General features: G+C 46.3%; 1 protein-coding gene across 1 annotated transcript in view; it reads right to left on the bottom strand.

The window, feature by feature from the left end:
- Window positions 1-22089, bottom strand: part of Pkhd1 (PKHD1 ciliary IPT domain containing fibrocystin/polyductin) — a 262115-nt gene that overhangs the window by 105576 nt on the left and 134450 nt on the right. The window contains exons 51-54 of the mRNA XM_090356513.1: window positions 21329-21506; window positions 20012-20207; window positions 9489-9554; window positions 5938-6066 (exon numbers count right to left, since the gene is read on the bottom strand). Of these exons, the coding sequence (XP_090212639.1) occupies window positions 5938-6066; window positions 9489-9554; window positions 20012-20207; window positions 21329-21506 (569 nt within the window). The remainder of the gene's footprint in view (window positions 1-5937; window positions 6067-9488; window positions 9555-20011; window positions 20208-21328; window positions 21507-22089) is intronic.

The raw sequence follows: 22089 nt of genomic DNA, 5'->3' as shown, positions 1-22089 counted from the left end.
CATCTATTGTCCAAGGGTTGCTGATTAAGCTATGCAAATGAACTGGTTTGGTTGGACTGAACCTATCACGTGTCCCTATTGGGGGACATGTGGCAGTATTCTAATCAGAAAGCCACTCACTTCCATGGTCTGCATCCAGGCTGCATGAAGGTTAAGGGAATTTTAATGAGATACCATGAGCCCTTGAAAAGAAGTGCTGCAGTAGATTTAGCACCAGGTTTGTAGGTATGACAGAGAGTAAATGGGTTACCTCAGGCCATTTCTGAATTTTATTTCCTTAGTCCTTCTTTGTCTACCATTGACAACTCCTTTTTATCTTTGTATACTCTTTTCCCAGCCAGTTATCCCAATTCTTCTGAATCCCCATGACTGTTCCTTCTGATGCCCAACCTGACACCTGCATTAGAATTCTTGCCAAAATAATCACCTCTCCTAGAGACTCGATAAATGGGACTACCTAAAAATAAAAAAGTTTCTGTACAGATAAAAGCATAGTCACCAAAGTAGAGAGACAGCCAACCAACTGGGAAAAGATATTCACTAACAATACATCTGACAAATGCTTAATATCCAGTATCTACAGGGAACTCAAGAAACTAATCCCCCCAAACCCAATAAACCATTCACTAAATGGGCAAGGGAACTAAAGAGAGACTTATCAGAAGACGAGATTAAAATGGCAGAAAAGCATATAAGAAAATGTTCATCATCTATGGTCATAAAGGAAATGCAAATAAAAACAATCTTTAGATAACACCTTACCCCAACAAGAATGGCCAAGATTTTGAACTCAGACAATGACAGTTACTGGCAGGGTTGTGGAGAAAAAGGAACCCTACTGCACTGCTGGTGGGAATGTAGACTAGTTCAGCCACTCTGGAAAGCAGTGTGGAGGTTTCTTAAAGAACTGAAAATAGACCTTCCCTATGATCCCGCCATACCACTTCTGGGCATCTGTCCTGAACATCATGACCCAAGATATTATAAGGACACCTGCTCAGCTATGTTCATCTCTGCACTATTCACAATAGCCAGGTGATGGAAACAATCCAGATGCCCTACTGCAGATGAATGGATACAGAAAATGTGGTATATATACACAATGGAATTCTACATAGCCAACAGACAAGATAAAATAATGGCATTCGCAGGGAAATGGATGAATCTAGAGCGAATCATGTTGAGTGAGACAAGTCAAGACCTAAGGAACAAAAGGCGAATGATATCCTTAATATGCGGTTATTAAATCCAAAGTGTACAAGAGCAAGGACTCAATAACTGCATATCCAAAGCTATGAACATGGTAATGGAAATGTAAACATAAAAACCTATGACTCTATAGACCTAATGTTTTATTTCTTAAATTAATATGTTTCTATGACATACAAACCCTTAGCCTAATTTTGATTAAGTTCTAATTACTAAGTCCCAGTGATTGTAAATAGAGATTCCCTCCTTGAAAAAAAAATAATAGTAATCACCTCTCCTGACTCTCTAGGTCTCCCTGCAATGGTTCCCATATTGCTTCTTACCCCTTCTTCAAGCCCCAAGGTTTGATTCTCAACAATTCCCAACTGGCTCACCTCACCATTTGCCACTGCACATTTCCTGCCTCCATCTTGGAGTATGCGCATGAAATCTAGCTTAGGTCCTGGTTCCTGCCTACCATCTTCTATTCCTGTTGACAGCAGCTCTTGACAGTTGTCACCTTCGTGAAAAAGTTCGTGTCCTCATCAGCTCATCCTCCTTCACCCTACATTACTGAGAAAAAAAAGTCAAATCCTGTCAGTTCTGCTTTCTTATCAAGTTCTCAACACTTGTATTTTTCCCTGGAGAGTGCCACTGCACTTACAGCTACCATGAAGTTAAGATTTACATATTTAAGGCCAAAGCAGAGTTCCCCTAAGCAATATTTGTAAACTTCAGATGGAAGCCTATAGAAGTCGCACAGAAAAATGAAGATGCTGTGTCTGCAACATAACACCCCTATTCCAAGTGGAAGGAAGCATCATGGAAGCTGTCCAGGTTTTAGGTTCATCTCAGGCTGAGACACAAAGTCCAGACTACTGAGAGACTGAGGCAGGAGAACATGAAGACTTACCTAGGTCAGGGTAAGTCTGCAAACAAACCTCTCATGGCTCAAACCTACTACTTAAATGGTGATCTCTGTGTCCTGAAGTTTCTATCATTTATGATAGATGGTAGACATTTCCAGCCCATCTAAAGGACACCAGGACAAAATTACAAAAGAACCACAGCAGCTGCAGAAATGGCACAGTGTTTGAAACATTCCATTTCCATTTGACACTACAGACCTATGTCTCTCTGTCTGTGTCTCGGTTATGTGTAATCTCAGAAAAGAAAAAGGTAAAATCCACTTAGTAATTCCACAGTCATGACATGTTCTAAAAGTTCCTCCCCTCAAAGACGACTTCCTGATTTCTGAACATTTTGCCTCATATAAACAATCCACTACAATGCCTTCCAATTTAACAGGGAAAATGCACTAAACGTTGTCATCTTTGAACATCAAATGGCTTTGATGGATCTCTCTGTCATTGAAAGGGCGCGATTGTTAAAATCAGAACCAACAGAAGAACTATTATCAAGACAGGCAGTTCCCTCCCATTTATCTCTTCAATACGAACAGTTCAAAGTAATGTAGGAAATGAAGCAGTGCATTCCACCGCAACAAACACTCCAGAAAAGATGTCGGGGGCCACGTGATAGCATGTCACAGCTGTATCTTCTACGTGGAGCCCTGTCTTCTCTAATTGCAGGTGACACATCCTGCTTCCATGATGCCAGCCCTGGAAGAGCGGGAGTCACACCACCACAGGGACAGTTCTCCCACCTAGGTCTGTGAGCATCCTATCCATGCCCTTCAGGTTAGCTTAGTACACATCACGGAGGAGAAGTTAGACGTGGGCACATCATAGGAAGCGTGGGATTTATAGATTAAATCAGACAGAAATTATTCCCACTACTGACATAGTCCAGATTGCATGGAACTTTGTTTTTGCAGTATGAAGAAGGCAAAGACGGTAAGCACTGTTTGTATAATGCAGACTTATCAGAAGCTAAACCACAAGTGTGAATCTTCACCACCACTGGCACTCACAGGGTGCAACGTCACATGGGCCTTTCTTAATCAATGTGTCTATAAAGACATATCACCTTGAAGGAAAATGGCACCATACCTAAGATAGTGGTCGCTTTTATTAGTACAGTACAGCCCTATTTTTATCAAATAGGATGGGTCTCAGGTCATTCTGTAAAATTGATTTCCCAGAAAATGGAAATAGGCAATTTACCCAAAGAATTTTATTGAAAAATTATGCTATCCTATTTGAATAATGATGGGACTATTGTACACGTTTCCTTTATTAATGAATTAAAATATACAAAACACCATAAAATTATATTAGAGGTTCAAAAGTATCACTTAAATCTTCTTTACCAGTCACTTTCATTTTGTAAAATCAGCGGTTCCATTAAAATCGTATTATGTAAAAATGGGTTTTTACTGTAATAATAGTTATTACCTATTTAGCTCCCAAGGATGTTGTGAAAATTAAATAATAAGCCATTGGAAAGAAAATACAAAGTGCCACTAATACCAGAGGCCAAGAGGAGCAGGCAGATGGAAAAATGACAGAACAGACCACCTGACACTTTACAAATCACGGGCTCCATCTATAATTTCATTACCACTGGAGTACAACACCCTGGTCATATACACAGATGCTATCTCATTTAACTTCTTAACACTGGGATATATTAGTTCTACTTTCACATTATACATGAGGTTCAAAGACCCATGTCCAAGAGGAGAAACAAAAAACCAGGGTTAGAGGTATGGCTCAGGCCCTAGATTCGCCAGCCTGGCCAACTGTGAGGCTCTGGGTTCACACCCCAATACCACCTCTCCCCCAAAACCACAGGAGATGTGACAGAGCCGGGGGAGAATGCATAACTAAGGCTCTGGGTTTGATCCTCAACTCCATAAAGACAAAAAGACACAGAGCTAGAGACCTAGGGGAGGGGGAGGGAGAAGAGAGGGAAAAGGAAAGAGTGAAGGGGAGGACAGGACAGGGCTAGGAAGAGAAGGGAAAGGCAGGGGAGGGGAGAGGAGGGCTCTGATTTTCTTTTCTGCTCCAGCTTCTTAGTTTCTAAGAACAAAACCCTAGCAAGTTCTCCTCTCTATGTTCAGTATTCTTCATCTCTGAAAGCACAGACAGGAGCAGGATCTGTTCGCAGAGTAGTTGTGGAGTTAAATGAGAACAGCCATGCAGAGCCATTAGCCCAGAGCCCGGCTCACACCAAACACTCACTCACACCCACTGCTCTCACCACCACCAAAGCCAGATACTTTCCTGCCTGGGAAGCGGGAAGGGGAGAACAAAGAAAAGAGAAGGAAAGCATAGCCCAGGGCTCATCCGCTGGCTGGATTCATCAAATAGATGGTGGAGTCAGAACAGTTTCCTTGTCTGTAGAGGAATGACTCATGAGCTGGTTTATTCAACAAGTTTCACCCTCCATGGAAGAGGAGATGGTGAGAAAGCTGCACGACGAGAATAGCCCAGCATGGCATCGTTCAAGGCAGCCTCTCTCTCCTGCCCCTCGGGCCCTGAATGCAGCTAACACCGTCATCAACTTCCAACCTCGCCCTTTTCCAGTCCACCTTAGTTGTCCATCAAAGATCCACTGACCAGCATGACCTTCTGTATTCCCTTCCTCTCATCAGGAAGAGAACGGCCTCACTGTGTAAGAATGTAGACTACTTGGGTCTAAACCCAGCAAGCTGGGTGTCTCTGAACAAGTTACTCAGCTGACCTGGGCCTCTGTTTCTCCCTTGGTAAAAATTACAGATAATCTTTCCTCTCCAAGTCAGTGCATTGAGCACAATCACCGCTGCACTGTTTGTGCTGAGTCGATTGCCGTCGTGACCATACAGATGACTAAATTTTTTTTCCCATGACATCTCTTCTCATTTTTACTATTTCCTTAAAAAGGCTCAAATTAAACCATTAAGGCCATGAGCGTGGGAATTCCATGTAAAACGTTTTCTTCCTGGACTAAAGTGATTTTTCTGGGACTCTCTTGAATGTTCTGTTAAGGAAAACGAATGTTGAATAGCTCAGGAATTAATGCACTTTGGAATGAATGTGTGTGCACTTTGAGGCAGTTCTAGGTAGACAAATAGATTGCTGGATAGTTTGGGTTTTTTCTACTTTATTAATCTATTTTTCCCTATTTCTTCTTTTTCTCCAGTATTCTCAGAAGTTGTGGCTACAGAGAGCTCTTCCTCTTCTCTCAGTTCTACACGAAACAAAACACTACAAAGAAGTCGGAGGCTGGAGGCTCACACTTGTAATCCTAGCTACTCAGGAGACAGATCTAAGGGTCGCAGTTCAAAGCCAGCTGGCACACGAAAGTCCGTGAAACTTCTATCTCTGGTTAACCACCAGAAAACTGGAAGTGGTGCTGTGGCTCTAAGGGGTAGAGCACAAGCCTTGAGCTGAAGAGCTCAGAGACAGTTCCCAGGCCCAGAGTTCAAACCCCGCTACTGACCAAAAAATCGTTCTTTTTCATTTTTCCCACTCCCAGACTCCCTCTTCAAGAATACAGGACACCATAATAAATTGTCTCTCTGAGTCATAAAGAAAATTATCAGCGAGTGGATTGGTCTAACTTCCCTTCACACAGGATTCCGTAGCCCTCCTCTAATGGTGGTTACCTGTGATATCTGTTCTGAATTCCACTAAACTATGAAATTCATCTCCACTGTAACCCACCCCCCAAAGGGAGCTAGCTATAAGCAGAACCAGCTCCATTTTTCCTCTTCTCTTTGCTGTCTGACGTAAATGACTGGATAACCCCTGTCCCATGTGGTGTGGCCTGCCTATGGCTGGTCTCACAGATTGCTGTACTCACTGGGCGGGATCACGACGTCATCCCCAGGGCCTGGAAGTGAGCTGTTGTATCCGCCCCATCCCTCACCAACATCCTGCCATGTCTCAGGGTGGGACCAGAGGAGGGGTCCATCCGGTTCAGAGGTGGATGCTAGGATTAAAGAAAAAGAGGAATAACTTCCACTTTATTACCATGTCCAAATTCTACTATTATTTTAGGAGCCGCCTGGCTAGCTCTTCTTTTTTAGTATTTATGAACCTCTCTAAAATAATTTCACCCAGGAAGCAAATGAATATCCAGACTGTAGATTGCCGCAACTTCTGGTGCTGGGGGGGAACATATTCTGACATCATTAAACATCATTCAACATTGAACATGTGTGTCTTTGTTTTATTATACATATCACATATGTTATCATAGATTCCTCAGAAACACAAATAAAGAAAAGGTAGTAATTGCCTATAATCTTATCACACAATGGTAATGATCATCAACCTTTTGTTTGTGTTTCCTTCCAGGATTTCTTGGCAGTTTATGTCACGGAGATTGTATCAGATCCAATTCTTGTTTGGCTTAGCTTAGCTATGCACAATTGCTGGAAAAAAATGTAATTTTGGTGCCTCCATAATATTCTGCCATGTGAGAACATCGATTATTTATTAGATTGGTAATGGCATTAACCTACTTGACATTTAGCTTCTTTCCACTCTCTTTACCAATACAATGGGGATCAACCTTCTCTATGTACATGTCAATAATCCTGAATATTTTCTTAAAACAGATTCCTCAGTAGAGTGCTTGAGTCAAAGCCTGATGTCCTCAGATTTTTTTTCCCTTTCTTCTGTCTTTCTTCCTTTCCTCTTTTTGCTGATGGAACTAAGGTTTGGACTCAAAGCCTTGTGCTAACGAGGCAACCACTCTACCACTTGAGCCATTTCCCAGCCCTTTTTTACTTCAGTTATATCTTGGAGAGGGTCTCCAAATTTTGTCCAGGCTGACACTGCAACTTGCAGCTTTCTGCTTAGATAGAATGATAGGAAGACACCATCAGGCCTGGTTGAGATGCGTCCACCCTAACTTTTTGCCCAGGATGGTGTGGAACTTCTGGTCCCCTGATCTATTCCTCTCAAGTACTGGGGGATTCCAGGCACGCACCAGCACGCCAAACGGTAAGTGCCTGCTAACAGCAGAATCAAGATGCAGCCACTTCACAGGACAATGGTTCACATGCAGTCCATGTTCTGACTGATCCTACTGACTCTGCCCTGAGCATCAGGCACCACTGGTGTCACCGTCACAGAACTGAAGTGAAAATTGATTCCTGGTTCCCGATAGGAATTTCTAGAACTATATCCATTCTCTTCTGGGATGTGATCGATAAGGCAATCGGGCTTCTGACAACAAGGCAGGATGGAGGGGCCTCCTCTTCTGACAGCAAGGAGAAGACCTCACCCATTCCTGGCGTGTTTCATGGGTGAACATACAGAGCCCCTTCCTACTGGAACATTCCATGAGTGTAAGACAGACGAAGAAATGCAACAGTCCCCTTGGGAAGATGAAAGTATGGGCAGACACTAACAGGAGGCCTCCGACAGCTCTCCATGGAGAAAGGAAGGCGGGAGAGACTTTCTGAAGGAGGGAGCTGGTGTCATTCAGCCTTTGAAGACATCCACATCATATGGGCAAAGGGAGGACAGCAGGCTGAGCGTGACTGTGAGACACGAGAGGTCCTCTGAAGTTTGCTGCCACTAAAACCACAGAGCTAGCACCAGGCAAACCATGAGCCAGGAGAGGTAACTGGAGGCCAGCGGTAGGAAAGCCGTGAGGGCCACGGTGCCACGCAGAGGCTGACAGATTTCTCTATTAATGTGTCTCCAGGTGGAACACACAGCAAGCCGCGGGGAGCTGGAAAGCAGCGGGAAAGGGACAAAGCCCTAAGCTGGAGAAAGCTTTAAGGAGGATTTCAGCAGCAGGCGCCCGGGTTGTCTTTTAAGTCTGTGAGGTTGACTGTGAGACCTCCAGAGGACTTCCCAACGAAAAGAGAAAATGCCCGATGTCAGAGGCACGAGAGGCACCCGGGTTATGATTTTTTTTTTTACCAGAATCCAGTTCTCTAGCAGTCATGTTCTAATTAGAGCCCCGGGGAAAATTGAAAAGTGAATAGACTCCAGTTACCCAGCGTTCACAGGCACGACACACACCGCCATCGTGGGATGGAAGGCCTTCTGGTGGCCCCACCCAAAATGAGGCCCTGTAAAGGTTTTATGAACAACAGGGTTGTGTGGCAATGCTTCCCTGAGTTTTCTCCAAATTTTGCCTCCATTCTCCATATTTTGCCCGGGAATAGTGCAGAGAAGGCCCGGGAAGGGTGCTGGTTGGGTTGGCTCCTTTCAGCTGTGCCTTTTGTTGAACTTTGATTTGGGCTCTCTAAGGATCACAGATTGAGATCCCTCTTGAACCTACCATGTTTCCATCCATACATTTGTACATACTGGCATACCACCCAACGTATTTACTTACCCGTTCATAAACTAGTTCTAGGGAAAACATGGATTCTGAGCTACCTAAGGAAACAAAGAGGATAAAGACAGGAGACAGAAAGAATACAATGCCACAGAGGCCCAGAAACTGTTATGAAAATAAGCCTGAGTCAGCCACCAGTTGCTCATGCCTGTAATCCCAGCTACTTAGGAGACTGAGATCTGAGGATCATAGTTGGAAGCCAACCCAAGCAGGAAACTCCAGAAGACTCTTACCTGCAGTTAATCACCACAAAGCCAGTAGTACAACAGTGGCTCAAATGCTAGCCTTGAACAAAAAAGCTCAGGGACAGCACCCAGGTCCAGAGTTCAAGTCTCCTCTTCCCCCCACCCCGCATACAAAATCGTGGGTCCCATTCCTCAAAGTCCAGTCAACACAGAGCTGTAGCCATCAATCCTTCACCCCACTATTTCAGTCCAGTGCCTTCACATCAATTGTGTGGGAAAATCAGATCATTTTCTGATCAGCATGGACTGGTTACCCGGAGAAAACACAAAAATGCCAATGGAAAACAAAGGATGATTCAGAAATCTTCTGAAAAGATGTGTCCTCCAGCAAATGTACAGTTAAACCCACTCAGAATAAACAAACTCAAACTACGAAAGTCATTAGAAGGCGTTTGTGAAGTGTTTGTTCTTTGATACTTTTTTTTTTTTAGCTAGCAAGATTTCACAGAAACATCTGACTTTTGAAGAGGGTTTGTTTATTTTGATTTCCTGAAATCTCCAAGAACAATTGAAGTTTAAAGGTACTGGAATTTTTCTTTTTATTTAGAGACGGCCCATGTGCAGATCTGTGGTCCATAATTTATGAAATGTGCTTATTTCCACACTTCAATTCCTACTCTCTGTTGTTCCAACAATAGAGACCTCCTTTTGTCTTCCTTTTTGCTATAAGGTAACCCAATAGGCAGTGGTCAGGCAGGAAAGCGCTGGACAACTGATACTTGAATGGGACCTGGGGAAGAGTTCACTGGGAATGCAGGAGAGGCTGCTGTGCCAAGTGTTTCTATGTGGCAGGTTAGCACTCACCTGAGAGCGTCGGGGACACACCTTCCAGCACCTGGAGCAGCACCCGAACTTGACCTTGACCTGAAACTGAATACAAAAAGCCACCGTGAGGTTAAGACACCCACCCTCCATAGGAGAGACAATCCCGGGGGAGAATGATTCCCCGTAAAACTAATCCCAGTCTTCATACATGTCGAAGGAAAGAGCTTACAGTCCCAGGGGAAACAAAAGGCAAAATCAGTTCGTTAAAAATAAATAGAGGAACATTTAAAAAAATTTTTTAAAAAAAGGAAGTCCTTGTTAAGGTCACCACTGACTTCTGGTATTTTATTTTATTGCTTTTCTGTGCTGAAGCTTCATTGCAGTGGGGCCTGCAGAGACAACTGGCTCAAACCTAGTTAGGGGTGGAAACACTGAGCCCAGTGCTCTGTAGGCGGAAATAGTGACCAGGAGGGTGCACCTTTTATGCAATTTCCTCTCTGTCGTTGGCTAGGCCCAGTTTCTAGACTCATGGGTTCATCACCAGCAGAGTTCAGATCACCCATGAAATGTACTTGCTTTACCTTTATCCCAACAAATTGGCCTTTTAATGAAGGCTCCACCCCCACCCCCCTTCTCCTTCCATCTTCCAAACCAACTGAGCACATTTAAAAGGCTTGGGGTTCATTAATTTTAAGTGTTCAATAAATTAGTGGGAATAATCAAAAGGCCTGCTTCTTTCTGATAATGACAATTTGATGTCAGTATAAACCAGTAGATTAAGCGGGAAACATATGCTCCTTTGCCAAGAGAGGCTGCTATAATTAAATAGTGAACACATCTACAAGGTGCTCTCACGCCTGATTAATTAGTAATCAGGTGCATGAACTCCATTTTTCGGGGAACACCTTGTCTCTTATTGGTTAATTACCTTCTCAGGCATCACATGAGGCAGCACCTCCAACCAGGGGAGGAGAACCAGCGGGTGGAAGGAAAGCCCTGGAACTTTGGTCAAACCCATGCCCTCCACGTTGCTTTCTCGGAGACCCCAGACCCACTCTCCATTATGAATAAGCTGGATTCAAAGGCATCCGTTTTAATCACGAGCATAAAACTTAGAACCAAGAGAAACAAGCCCAAACGAAATCCACAGTGATACCACTCTGGGTCTTTAATTCCTGTTTGGATCTTTCTTTCTCTGAGTCTAGGTTCTCCTTGCACAATTACATCTTGAGACCAGATACTGCTTTCATCGCTACATCCAGGACTCTGCTTACATTGTTCTTATCATTTCTTGTGAACTTACCCATCTTTCTAAATTAATTTTAAAACAAACAAAAGCCAAACAATAAAACTACCAGTCCACTAGCTCATCTCCTTTTATTTCCTAGGAACTCTACTTCACTTCTGTTTGCATTGAACTGTGAATGCTCTAAAGCTGAGAAGCATTGCTCACTCCTTGTTTTGACATTTATTCCAAAGCTGCTCTCAAGGCAATAACTATTTACTGAGTGGTGACTATTCATCAAGGATTGTGTTAGCTTTGTCCGCAAGCTTTGTCTTGTTTTTCTTGGTAGAATTAAGTCATGTAGCCTGGGGTCTTGGACATGGTACTCAGGCATATTCTCCTTAACTATACCCAACTCCTGGCCCCATCTGCAAATTTCTATTTTTCTTGGAGGGCACTTGGGTTTGAACCTGAGGCCTCGTGGTTGCTAGGTAAGATCCTCTACTGCTTGAATAATACGACTAGTCCTTTGTTGCACTGGTTCTTTTTGAGGTACCATCTCTCTTCCTGCTTGGGCTCATGTCTGGAATGTGAACCTCTGATTTCAGGCTTTCCACCATGGCTGAGATGACTGGCATATGTAACCATGGTCCCCTCTGCTGAGATGGTGCCTCCTGAACTGTCTTGCCCAGGCTTACCTACAACTGAGATTCTCTTGATCCTAGACTCCTGCATAGCTTGGGAATACAGGCACAGCTATCAGTTGAAATGGGGGTCTGGTGAACTTTTTTTCTTTTGCCTGGCCTGGCTTCAAACTATAGTCCTCATGATCTCAGGCTTCCCAGAACCTATCTGAAAATCTCTGGGGGAGGAACTTTTCTCTTAGAACTCAACATCCGAGATATTGCTGAGCCTATAGATATTGTGTTTTCTGGATGAATTTAGCAATTTCAAGTCTATAGGGCTCTACTTTGCGTACCTAGTATTTATTGAGGATTGAAGAAAATCCTGCTCAGTCCCCTAGAGGCAAAAGGCAATATAATACTAATGCTTAACTGTAAAAAGAGAAAGAGAGAGAGAGAGAGAATAGGGATAAACGAGCACCAGGTAACCCACACACAAAAACACAACAGCAGATATCCTTCTGTGAAACAGACATTTAAAACTTTTGCTGAATCAAACTCTAAGGAAGACAAATGTATAAAAAAAAAGTCTGGAAAATGTTTGGAAAGAAGAGTCAATTCATTTAAAGATGTCGCAAAAAGAAAAAAAATCACTCTTGTGTCATGCATGGTATGCAGACAGCAGAGAAAGCATTCTACCTGTGCCTCCTCCTTAGGTCACAGCCACTAAGGTCTTGAGCTACTCCAGTCACTGGACAGTCATTCACTTCAAATCCATACCAATCTACCTCCAAAAAGAAGGCTAGGAGCCAGGCGCAACCAGCTCTAGTCTGTTATCCTAGCTACTGAGAAAGCTAAGATTTGAGGATCAAGGTTTAAAGCCAGCCCAGGCAGAAAGTCCGTGAGACTCCTATCATCAATTAACTACCCAAAATGGGGATAAAGGATCCAGAAGTGGAGCTGTGACTAAAGCAGTAGAGTGCTAGCCTTGAGCACAGAAGCTTTGGGGACAGCGCCCAGACTCTGAGTCCATGCTCCAAGACTGGGGAGAGAAAGGACATATTTTTCCAGTTCATAGATAAATTCTTAAAGGCAGTGAGTAAACAACTACATTCCTTGAGAGAAAAGAGATTCGAGGCATGACTCTGGGGACAGAAGCCAGCACGCAGCAAATCCATTCCTTCCCACGCCACTACATTTACCTTCACCCCATCCTGTCTGAGCCCCCTTCTGCCCCACTCTCTTCCCGCTGCCCTCTGCAGGTGGATGGGCCCCCATTCCATGGCCCCTGTTCAGCCGCCTCTACACAGTCTCCAGAAGCCCCCACATGGTGCCAGGAGGCAGAAAACCACAAAATGGACTGGAAGTCCACTGCTGGCTTCAGATAAGTATGTGCATGCCATGCAGGAAAGTGGAGGCATGGGGAAGTTATCAAGACAAATCCAGAAGAGTCTGACTCCTCTACCATCCATGTACCCATCCCTCAGGGGCCAGTTCTGACCACAGGATCCTGAGTCACAAGACTCTGTCCCCCCAGATGCTACGTCTGAGTCAGGAAGACAAGAGAGGGGCTGGGGACACCAAGAGCCTGGCCTGAAATCCTGGCGTCTCCCACGTCCTGACCATGTCCATACCTCACTCTCTGCCTCTGAAGCTGGGAAGGATCCTGGGGCTACTGGTGGGGGGAGATCTGTGGGACATACTTAGTATAGCACCTACCACACAGTGAGTAGTGGTTATGGGCACAATACCTCAAATACCATGAGTAGTGCGGTTGTTAGCCAGTATCAATGCCATCACAATGGCAGGGTCATGGATTATGCTTTTCTTCATCCTGTTCGCCTCCCAGCTGCATCTTGCACAGAGAACTTTAAGCAACTTAAGAAGACCTGCTCATTTGCTACATGGTTGTGGCTCTGAAAGAGTGAAGTATCATCTCCAACTTGCATCCATATAGAGAGGGATACAAATCATTTAAGAATAAAAGCTTTACACCAGCTGTGATGCTGTGCATGTGCTTGTGATTTCTGATGCGGCATTTGAAATAGGAGACTTGCTCATCTTCCTTGTTTATAAGTGAAGTTCCATTGTGCTCGATCTTTCCCAGATTTCTAAGATCCTCTAAAAGAAGAGCAGTCTTAGGGTCAGTTATGGCCAAGTTATCGAAAGGAGTGCTCTGTGGTTTGAGCTGTAAACACAGACATGGAGAAGGAGGAGGAAGAGGGGGAGGAGGAGGAGGGGGAGGAGGAGGAGGAGGAGGAGGAAGAGGGGGAGGGGGAGGAGGAGGAGGAGGAGGAGGAGGAGGAGGAGGAGGAGGAGGAGGAGGAGGAGGAGGAAGAGAAACAAGATAAACAAAAGAGAAGAGTTTCTCAAATGGCGTAAAGTGAATGAGTGCCCAGCTAAGATGCTATGACTGGGAGATGTAATTTTCTCAAAGGTGCTAGAGAAGAGGGAAAATGGAGTCATTTTTAACCCTCTTGAAATTAGGGAGGGAGAAATACCTACTTATTTAAAAGGGAAACTACAGAGTGGCTAAGAAGTATCATAGGTGGGGTGACTTTAATCAAAATGGGAATGACAGAATCGTTTTACATTTTACATCTCCATTGTACAGTGAATGAGCACTAGTGCACACATGTTATCTTAGTAAGCCACGGACACCTTCCCTCTTTCTGTTCATACGCTCTTTACTGTTCAGTTCATTCATGGATCGAACTCTTCAAACCACGATCGTGGAGGGACTCAGCCACTGACTGCATAGTCAATGAAAGAAAATCAACACTCCCCATTCACATCACCCTGATGGCGTCTTCGGGGGCTCCAGAAGCCTGGATCTGACTTCCCATGCTCACTCTTGAAGTTGGTCCTCTCTCTCTTCTCTCTCAGCATTTTTGTTTTAGCTCAGCCATGACAGCTGCTCCAACCCCATCTTCTATCCTATCACCCACCTCCTCTGTTTGTCCCGCCCTGCTCTGCGAAACCAATCATGCTATCCAGAAATGGACCTCTTGACTCATCTGTAGGAAAAGCTTCCTGGGCAGCCCGTCCCTGAGCAGCCCTCCGGCCTGACGCGTGCCTCACAGACACACTGCCGAAGTTACTCGGGCCCTGAAACACACGGCTTGCTTTCAAAGACCTTCATCACTTCAAGCCTTCTCTTAGCCCCAATAACATTCATTCATTCATTCATTCATGACAGGCTGGAACTTTTTTTCTTAAGCATAAAAAGCAAAAGAATTTATCAAGACAGCAACCAATATATAGGTATTAAGTCAATCCTGAGATGAGCTTCATTAGACCTTCTCAATTAACTCAGGAAGGACCCGGGGACAGGATTCTACCTGGATGCTCAGGCATTAAGTGATTTTAATTAACTACATGGCATTGCATGATAATTGAATGAGTTATATAACATCTCTGACACTGTACTCTCCAAAGCATGGTATGTTCTCAGGAGCATGTAGAGAGACCTTAATGGGTTTTCTTAAAGTTCCTTTTTTCATGGCTATTTTTTAAATCAACTCAACAAAAACTTTGTAGGCTACCTCATGTTTCCCAAATACAAAGTATATTGTGACAACTTCAGTAGCATAAAAGGTTTTATTTTAGTGTCTGTGGACTTTAAGGCATTTAGAAAAAGCAAACTGCCCGCCAAACACATGCTTACCAAAAAAAAAAGTTAGGTTTTTAAAACAAGACAATGAGGAATCAATTTAAGAAAAAAAATCCAACAAATATATCATGGGAGGCTAAAGATGAGGCAAAAATGAGAATGGTGCTGAAATTTCTAAAACTATGAGGCATGTGTTAGCAGACTACAGAGGTCTATTGTAAATCAAAACAAGAAAAATGGAGTTATAAGCTTTGATTGGAGGAAGCTATGCATTAGATAAAGCATAGAACGATAGTGTGTGCCAATGACCCTAGAGCTGAGTTTTGATATAGAGACTTCATCTCATCAAAAAAAAGGGAGAAGGAGGAGGGATTAAAAAAATAAAGAAAAGAAAAAAAGAAGGAAAAAAAAGGAAAGAGAGATGATAAGACAGAAGAAGAGAAAAAGATTGACCTGAGGGCCGGGAAAACTGAATTTAAACACCAGCTACAACATCTGTCATCCATAGGGCCTAATGTGAACCCCTTAGAATTGCTAAGAATGAGCTTGGTTCACTCTGCAACCTCGCTTCTCAGGAGGCTGAGGTCTGAGAGTTGAAGTCTGAAGACAGCCTGTGCGACTCTTTAATTAATCACCAAAAAGCTGGAAGCAGAGCTTCCAGTTCAAGTCTTGGAATGCCATCTTTGAGCAGAAACAGCTAAAGAACAGAGCCCCTGCCCTGAACTTAAGCCCCATTACCAGCACACATGCACGCATACATACATACATACACACACACACATACATACACACATACATACACACACATACATACACACATACATACACACACACATACAAAAATCTAAAATCTCAATGATTTCTATGAAGTCCATTTTATTTTGACTTCTGGCTTTTCCTTCCCTTCCTTTTCTTCCTTACCCTTCTCCTCCCCTCCCTTCTCTTCTCCTCCCCTCCCTTCTCTTCTCCTCCCCTCCCTTCTCTTCTCCTCCCCTCCCTTCTCTTCTCCTCCCCTCCCTTCTTCTCCCTTCCTTTTTCTTTTGAAGAGGATGCCTCTAAAAGAGGCAAAATCCCTTTACCCCCAAGCTCCTCTTCCATTATCTACCTTTTCCCTGTAAAAGTTTTTCCATGTCCCTTATGTGTCTCCTCCGCATTACTGGTAAAAAAAAAAATCCTTAGGGAGCGGAGAGGAACGAGTTTTCCATAAGAATGTAAATTAATTTATTAACTAGAATGCTATAGATTGCCTGCAAGGGCTTTCGATGGAAATGGTTTCCAACAACGCACAGGATTCTGATTCCCCTCTGCCTACCAAATCCTGCCATGAGCTCTGGGGAGACAGCTGAGGGCCAGGTCCTGTCTTGGGTCCTAACCGGGACTCCTAGGGCCCCTCTGGAGGAAGTGCAGGAATCCTCTAGACCCCGGGAAGGCGCTCCTGCGCAGGCAGCATCCTCCCTGCTCTGAGACTAGCGCACCCGGCGCAGCCATGATCACAAGCGCCTCCCACAGAGGCACGGCCCTGGTTCCCAGGGTCTTTCCAGGTCACAGCATCTCCCCTGGGCCCATCTGCGCGTGGCCGCCCCGGTTCTTCGAGGCAGCGTGGCACACACCATGAAATGCATCCGTCCACCCGGTGCCGCCCAGCCGCCTTCGTCTCGGAGAGAACGACCTCCGAACAACGCCGGCCAGCCTGCCGGGACATGAGCTCCCCAGTGAGATGTGAAAAGGAGGGCCAGCGGGACCCTCCGGACGTCGCAGGTGGGCCTTCTCAGCTGTCGCCCTGCACAATGTCTCAGCCCACGCCCATCTCTGCCGCGTGTGCATGTGTGTGCGCGTGTGTGAACCAAGGAGTGCAAGTGTGAATGGCGTGGCATCTGATACGAATTTATCACCGGCTGCTGGCCGGGTGGGGCGAGGGCGAGGGAAAGACCTCTGAGGAGGCCAAGAGCCCCGCCGCAGCCCAACCATGTGCCCTGAAGAGCCTTTTCCCAGTGTGAAAGGACAGGGTCAAAAGTAAGCTGACCCCTGACAGAATGTACAATTATTGAGAAGAAGGCAGCTGCTGGAACCCCACTGGCTCCACTCGGGGCTTCCAAGAGTCAGAATATGAATAATCAACTCAAGATGGTTTTCCACACCCTCTCGGCCCCTCCCCACGTCTCCTCCCAGTCCCACCCCTGCCTGGGCCTCCTGGCCTGGACAAGTCCCATTCTATGTCTCCAGGATGGAGCCGAGCCCTCCCCAGCAGCTGCCATCTCGAGCTTCCATTGTGGGGAGGCCCCCTCCGGGTCACCTCCCTACAAGTGGCCATTGTAAACAGGGAGTCAGCGATTACATGCCCTGCCCGGTGCTGGGGGTGGCAGGGGGGGCGCAGCTGTCTAAGTGCTGACACACGAGCCCAGCCTGCAGAAGGCCGGGGAGGGCCAGGGCGGGGAGGGGCCGTGTCTGCTCTGTGCCATGGTGCGACACACCGGACCTTCTGCATAAGTCAAGCCCAGAACAAATGAGGCTTTCTGGGGCTCCGGGATGAGGGGGGTCTCGGCTCCCTTTGAAGTGGGGCTTCCCGAGAGGCCTCGCAGCTTTTCCGCCTTTGGACCGAGCAAACATCCTCCTTTTGGTAGGCGACATGCTCATTATCTCTGCCCCATTTAATGATTTTTGATTGAAGGGTGGCGGCTGGGACGCCCAGAGGACAGCCACGGAGTCTCTGCACAGCCAGGACCCTAAGAAAGGTTTGCCTTGTGTCTGGGCCTGAATTTGGAATTTCTTAACAGTGTGTGCTTGTTCTTAGAGGCAGATAAGGGCTGAGCGTGAAATTCTTAATTAAGCAATAAATAGAGAGTGGGGTGTCAGCAGATGTAGCCAGTCGCCATGGCAACAGGAGTCACATGGACCAGGGAGCCTAGATGTGGTGGAGGCCTCGGGCCTGGGCCTGACTGACAGCTGAAGAATCCTACAAAGCTTGTAAACCAGATTAATTAGCTGACTAATTATTTCATAGCATTCATGTAACTAAAAAATAAAAATAGTTCACCATGAACAGAAACGTCTCTGGAAAATAAATTCAGGCAAGCGCTGGCTGTCAGGCAGGCCCACTGCCGGAGAGGGAAGGTGGCCTGCTGGGTCCTCAACTCGGGGCTGCAAGGCCCCTTGTCCCTGACCCCCCGCCCCCCGGCCCCTTCGCGCACCGAGGGTGACACAGAGCGGCCTCTGGGCGTGGCTGAGGCCCACAGCCTACCTAGTCACATCATTGCTGCCCACACCTGCCACAAAGCACAGGGACGCTACGTGCGACCTCCTGTGAAAGAGGTTCCTTGGTGATGTTTCCAGAGGCCGTGGAAATCCAGCCTGAGCCCAGTTCCTTACGAGGGAAGTTGGAATGAGATGAGGACAGCCATGGCTGGCAGGGTTACTAAAGTTCCGTTGTGGCAACAGCACACCACATCACCTATGCCACAGAGGAAGCCCAAGGATGGCACGAAACCCAGGAAGAAATGCCAGGACATGACACCGTACGTGCTACTGTTCACCTGGAGAAGTTATCTGTTGAGATAACTTAGCTATGCTAAGATGGCATGGTAAGGAAACGTGAGCCTGTTGGAATGTTGTTACATCACAATTCCAAAAGACAAGCCAATATTCCTGAACTCTTATCCCGAAGCTGCTGACGCCTGGACGAATTATGGCCATGTGCCCCAGGTAAAACATACAGCCACTGGGTCAAACCCTCAGCCTCAAGCCCTGGCCCAAAGCTCCCTACAAAACCCCTAGAGACCTGAGATACAAAGTTTGCCTTGGTGGAAAAGAGAAATGTAAGACAAGACTCCGTGTGTGTGTGTGTGTGTGTGTGTGTGTGTGTGTGTGTGTGTGTGTGCGCGCGCGTGTGTGCTTGTGTGTGAATATACTTGTGTATGAGGCAGTATTTTTTCCCCTGTCACTGGGACCAGTGAGAGGTTTTCCTCCCCCGGCTGGCCAGTGCCCCGCGTGGGGCCTTGGGTCAGTGATGCCAAGTATTTCAGTGGCCAGCCCCTCCCTGGGGAGGCGCAGTGGTGTGCTGGAATGCTGGGGTTCTCATCTGTCCCCTTCTCCGCTGGCTCTAGAATACCTTCAGTCAACAGAAGCGCCGACTGCTGTGGGTTCGGGTGTAACGGGTCTCCTTTCTTGGAGGAAGTTTGACATGAAGCTGGTACGCCTGGAGACAGAACTGCCCACGGGCATCTACCCGGGGCTGTGGGCACACAGCATGGCCCGTGGAAAGCTGTTCTTAAATGAGGTGTCCCCACCCCAGGGCCACGAAGCCACAGAAGCTGAGAACCACCAACATGAAGGCAGTGTTTGGACTGGTGTGAAACTGCAGCGCAGGGCTGGAGGGGTGTTACGTCCCGGGACCGCATGGTGTGGCAGTGACTGGGACCCAGCCACCCACGGACAAGAGCCCACCTCCCAGAAAGTACGGCACAACAAACACATAACCCCCCAGTCTAATCCCCACCTTCCCACAGCAGTGCACAACGTCACACCGACAGCCACAAATGTAACCTCCACCCAACGCGCTGAAGCCAGGCGGGCCGTGTGTGGAAGCTCCCTCCCAGGCCCACGCCTGGCAGGACAGCGGAACTGCCTCTAGACTCTCCTCACCCCAGACTCGTCAAGGACAGGAGTCACCGGAAACTGAGGCTGGGAAGCCCCTTTGAGGAGCAGGGGTCCCCAAGTTCATCCCTTTGGGACTTCCTGTTCCTTTTCTGAGTCGTGTTCAGAGGCGGGAATCCTAAGATGTGATAAGATAACTTTTTTTTATACCTAGGGACTGGCTCGAGCAGTCGAGCATCTTCCATCCTTTCTGGTAGCGTTACTTATTATTACCCCATTTGAGAGCTGAGAGAGCCAAAACCTAGGAAGAGTCCTCGTTTGCCAGCCCCTACCTTGGTAAGTCCTGGAACTGGGATTTGAACCAGGGCAGTTTGATTTCAGAGTCCATCACTCAATTATCATACTCAGATGACCCTCCGCCTCCCCCCCCCCCCCGCTCCCATTCTCCACAACATGTGGGACTCAGGAAGAAGGAGGGGTGACATAGTGGTGACATAGTAGTGACACTCACTCAGGTAGGTGAGTCGCCTCTGCCTCGCATTGAAGAACCAGTCGCAGTGCCGGTCCCGTCCAGGGGATGGGAGAGACGGGAGAGACCGACCCCGGTGACCCCCGCACTGCACCTCGATGTCTGCGTGCTGTGGCAATTCCCCGTGCTCCAGCAGGAGGTAGCGCCCCGGGGCAAAGTTGTCAAAAGTGGCTGAGTACTTGAGATGGGCGAGACAGAGCCAGAGAGACAGAGGAGGGAAGGAAAATGCAGGTCAGTAGAGCTCCTGTAGCCTAGCCACGAGCACCCCTTCCCCGTGATATGAAGAGGAAGGGAAGCCAACACACACACACACACACACACACACACACACACACAGTGACCTTCCACCAGGCCTCTGCTCCTACGGGCCCATTTCACAGCAGGGAAACTGAGGCACTCACGGGTTTGGGCATAGTGCCACACATGGCACAGCAGCAGAGGGAAAAGCCAGGACACACACATACCTCACAGACAAACTCATATCCCTACTGCCTTCTCTCAGGGAAAATTAGCCAATATGTTCTCATGGGAACCTCCAGGAAAGAAAGGAGGGGGATGTGTGCTGTGGGGGGGCGGGGGGGCATAAGCAGATCGGAACAGTCTGTGTGCTTTCCCAGGGAGGACTGGGGTACCCTCCCTCTTCATGCTGCACGCATGATTATTTGGGATGAAATAGGAAGAAAGAGCGGCGTTAAAAGGAAGAGAAGTGGCTGAGAGTCACTGGCTTGCACCTTTTCACTTCCCTTTTTCTTTTTCCTTTCTCCTTTATTTTTCTTCTGTTGTTGTTTTCTGTTTTCCTCCTTTCCCCTTTTCTTTGCTCTTTTAGAAAATACGCTCCCTTCTACAAAGCAGCATCCTGAGTCGGGGCCATCTGACTGCGCGGGGAACTCACGCAGAGCTGCGTGCACGCTCATCTTTGACCACAAGATGGCACTATGAAGTGTGTAAAATGCCTCGTTAAGACATTTTCTCTGGTGACAAACACAAAATGGGGCAAGTTGTCTTTTATCCTACAATTTCTTTTTCCTTTTTTTTGGTAATATAATTCTAGAGAATGGTTAGAGGCAGTTTTTCAATGAATTAATAAATTTAAAATTTCAAGTAGAACTATTCTGCATTCAAGATGAGGTTTAAACAAGTTCTAAAATTTTCATGTTAACAAACCAACTAAAGCCTCATATCCACGATATAATTCTTCTAGCAAAAAATGCTAATGAGGTTCCTCCTCATCAGCATACATATTTGCGATTCATGACTTCTCAGGACAGAAGAACACCAGTGAATGGACTCCCGGGTTACCTGCAAAGATCTGTTGACGCACGGACTCTCAAATTGCAAAGAGTACGTCTCTCGATCCAAGAGCAGAGCCATCCAGCCATAGTGGTTAGACAATGTGTCATAAACATAGGAGACCCTGGTTGTCTTGTTTCTGCTGTCAATCAAGGTCAAATCATAAGAAACGCCAGGAGCATTCGCTCTAGAAGGATTTTAAGAAGAAAAAAAAAAATCCAAGGTTATTTGCCCATTGTAGAACCAAAGCCTTCATCTTCCAGACACTGTAACCTCTTTCTTTGCTCTCTGCGTGTCAAGGCCTTTGGTCTATGTGTGCATGGAGGCAGAACAGTCTAGGGTGGGGGAGCTTCCTGGGGTGACCTGCACTGTCCCCTGAGGCGGGGCACCAGTGAGTCCCACACAGACCTGAGGCCTCATTTTACTTGCATTTTACTGAGGTAGAGTACAGCAAACATGATTATTTTATATCATTAAAATGCAAATGAAAGCACAACCCACTTTCTAAAGTTAAACTCTCCCATTTCTTTTTAACTACAGCAGTATTGGTTATGGAAACCATCCTGTGTACCGAACACAAATGTGACCTAAATATTGAGAGAGCAACTCTTACACCATACAGGACGAAGACGTCCCCTACCTCATGTGTCACCGCCAAACCCATAAGCATCCACCTGCAGCTCACTGAAGAAGGACTCTCAGCCCTACTGCTGGACTTTAATCCATACTGTCCGGTCATTTAAAACTGTGACCACGAAGGCCAGGAGTGT

Source organism: Megascapheus bottae, chromosome 22, assembly GCF_031878675.1.
Source record: "Megascapheus bottae isolate mThoBot1 chromosome 22, mThoBot2.hap1, whole genome shotgun sequence".
Taxonomy (NCBI): Eukaryota; Metazoa; Chordata; class Mammalia; order Rodentia; family Geomyidae; genus Megascapheus; species Megascapheus bottae.
Note: the sequence above shows the minus strand (reverse complement) of the source record. Positions and strands in the feature narration are given on the sequence as shown.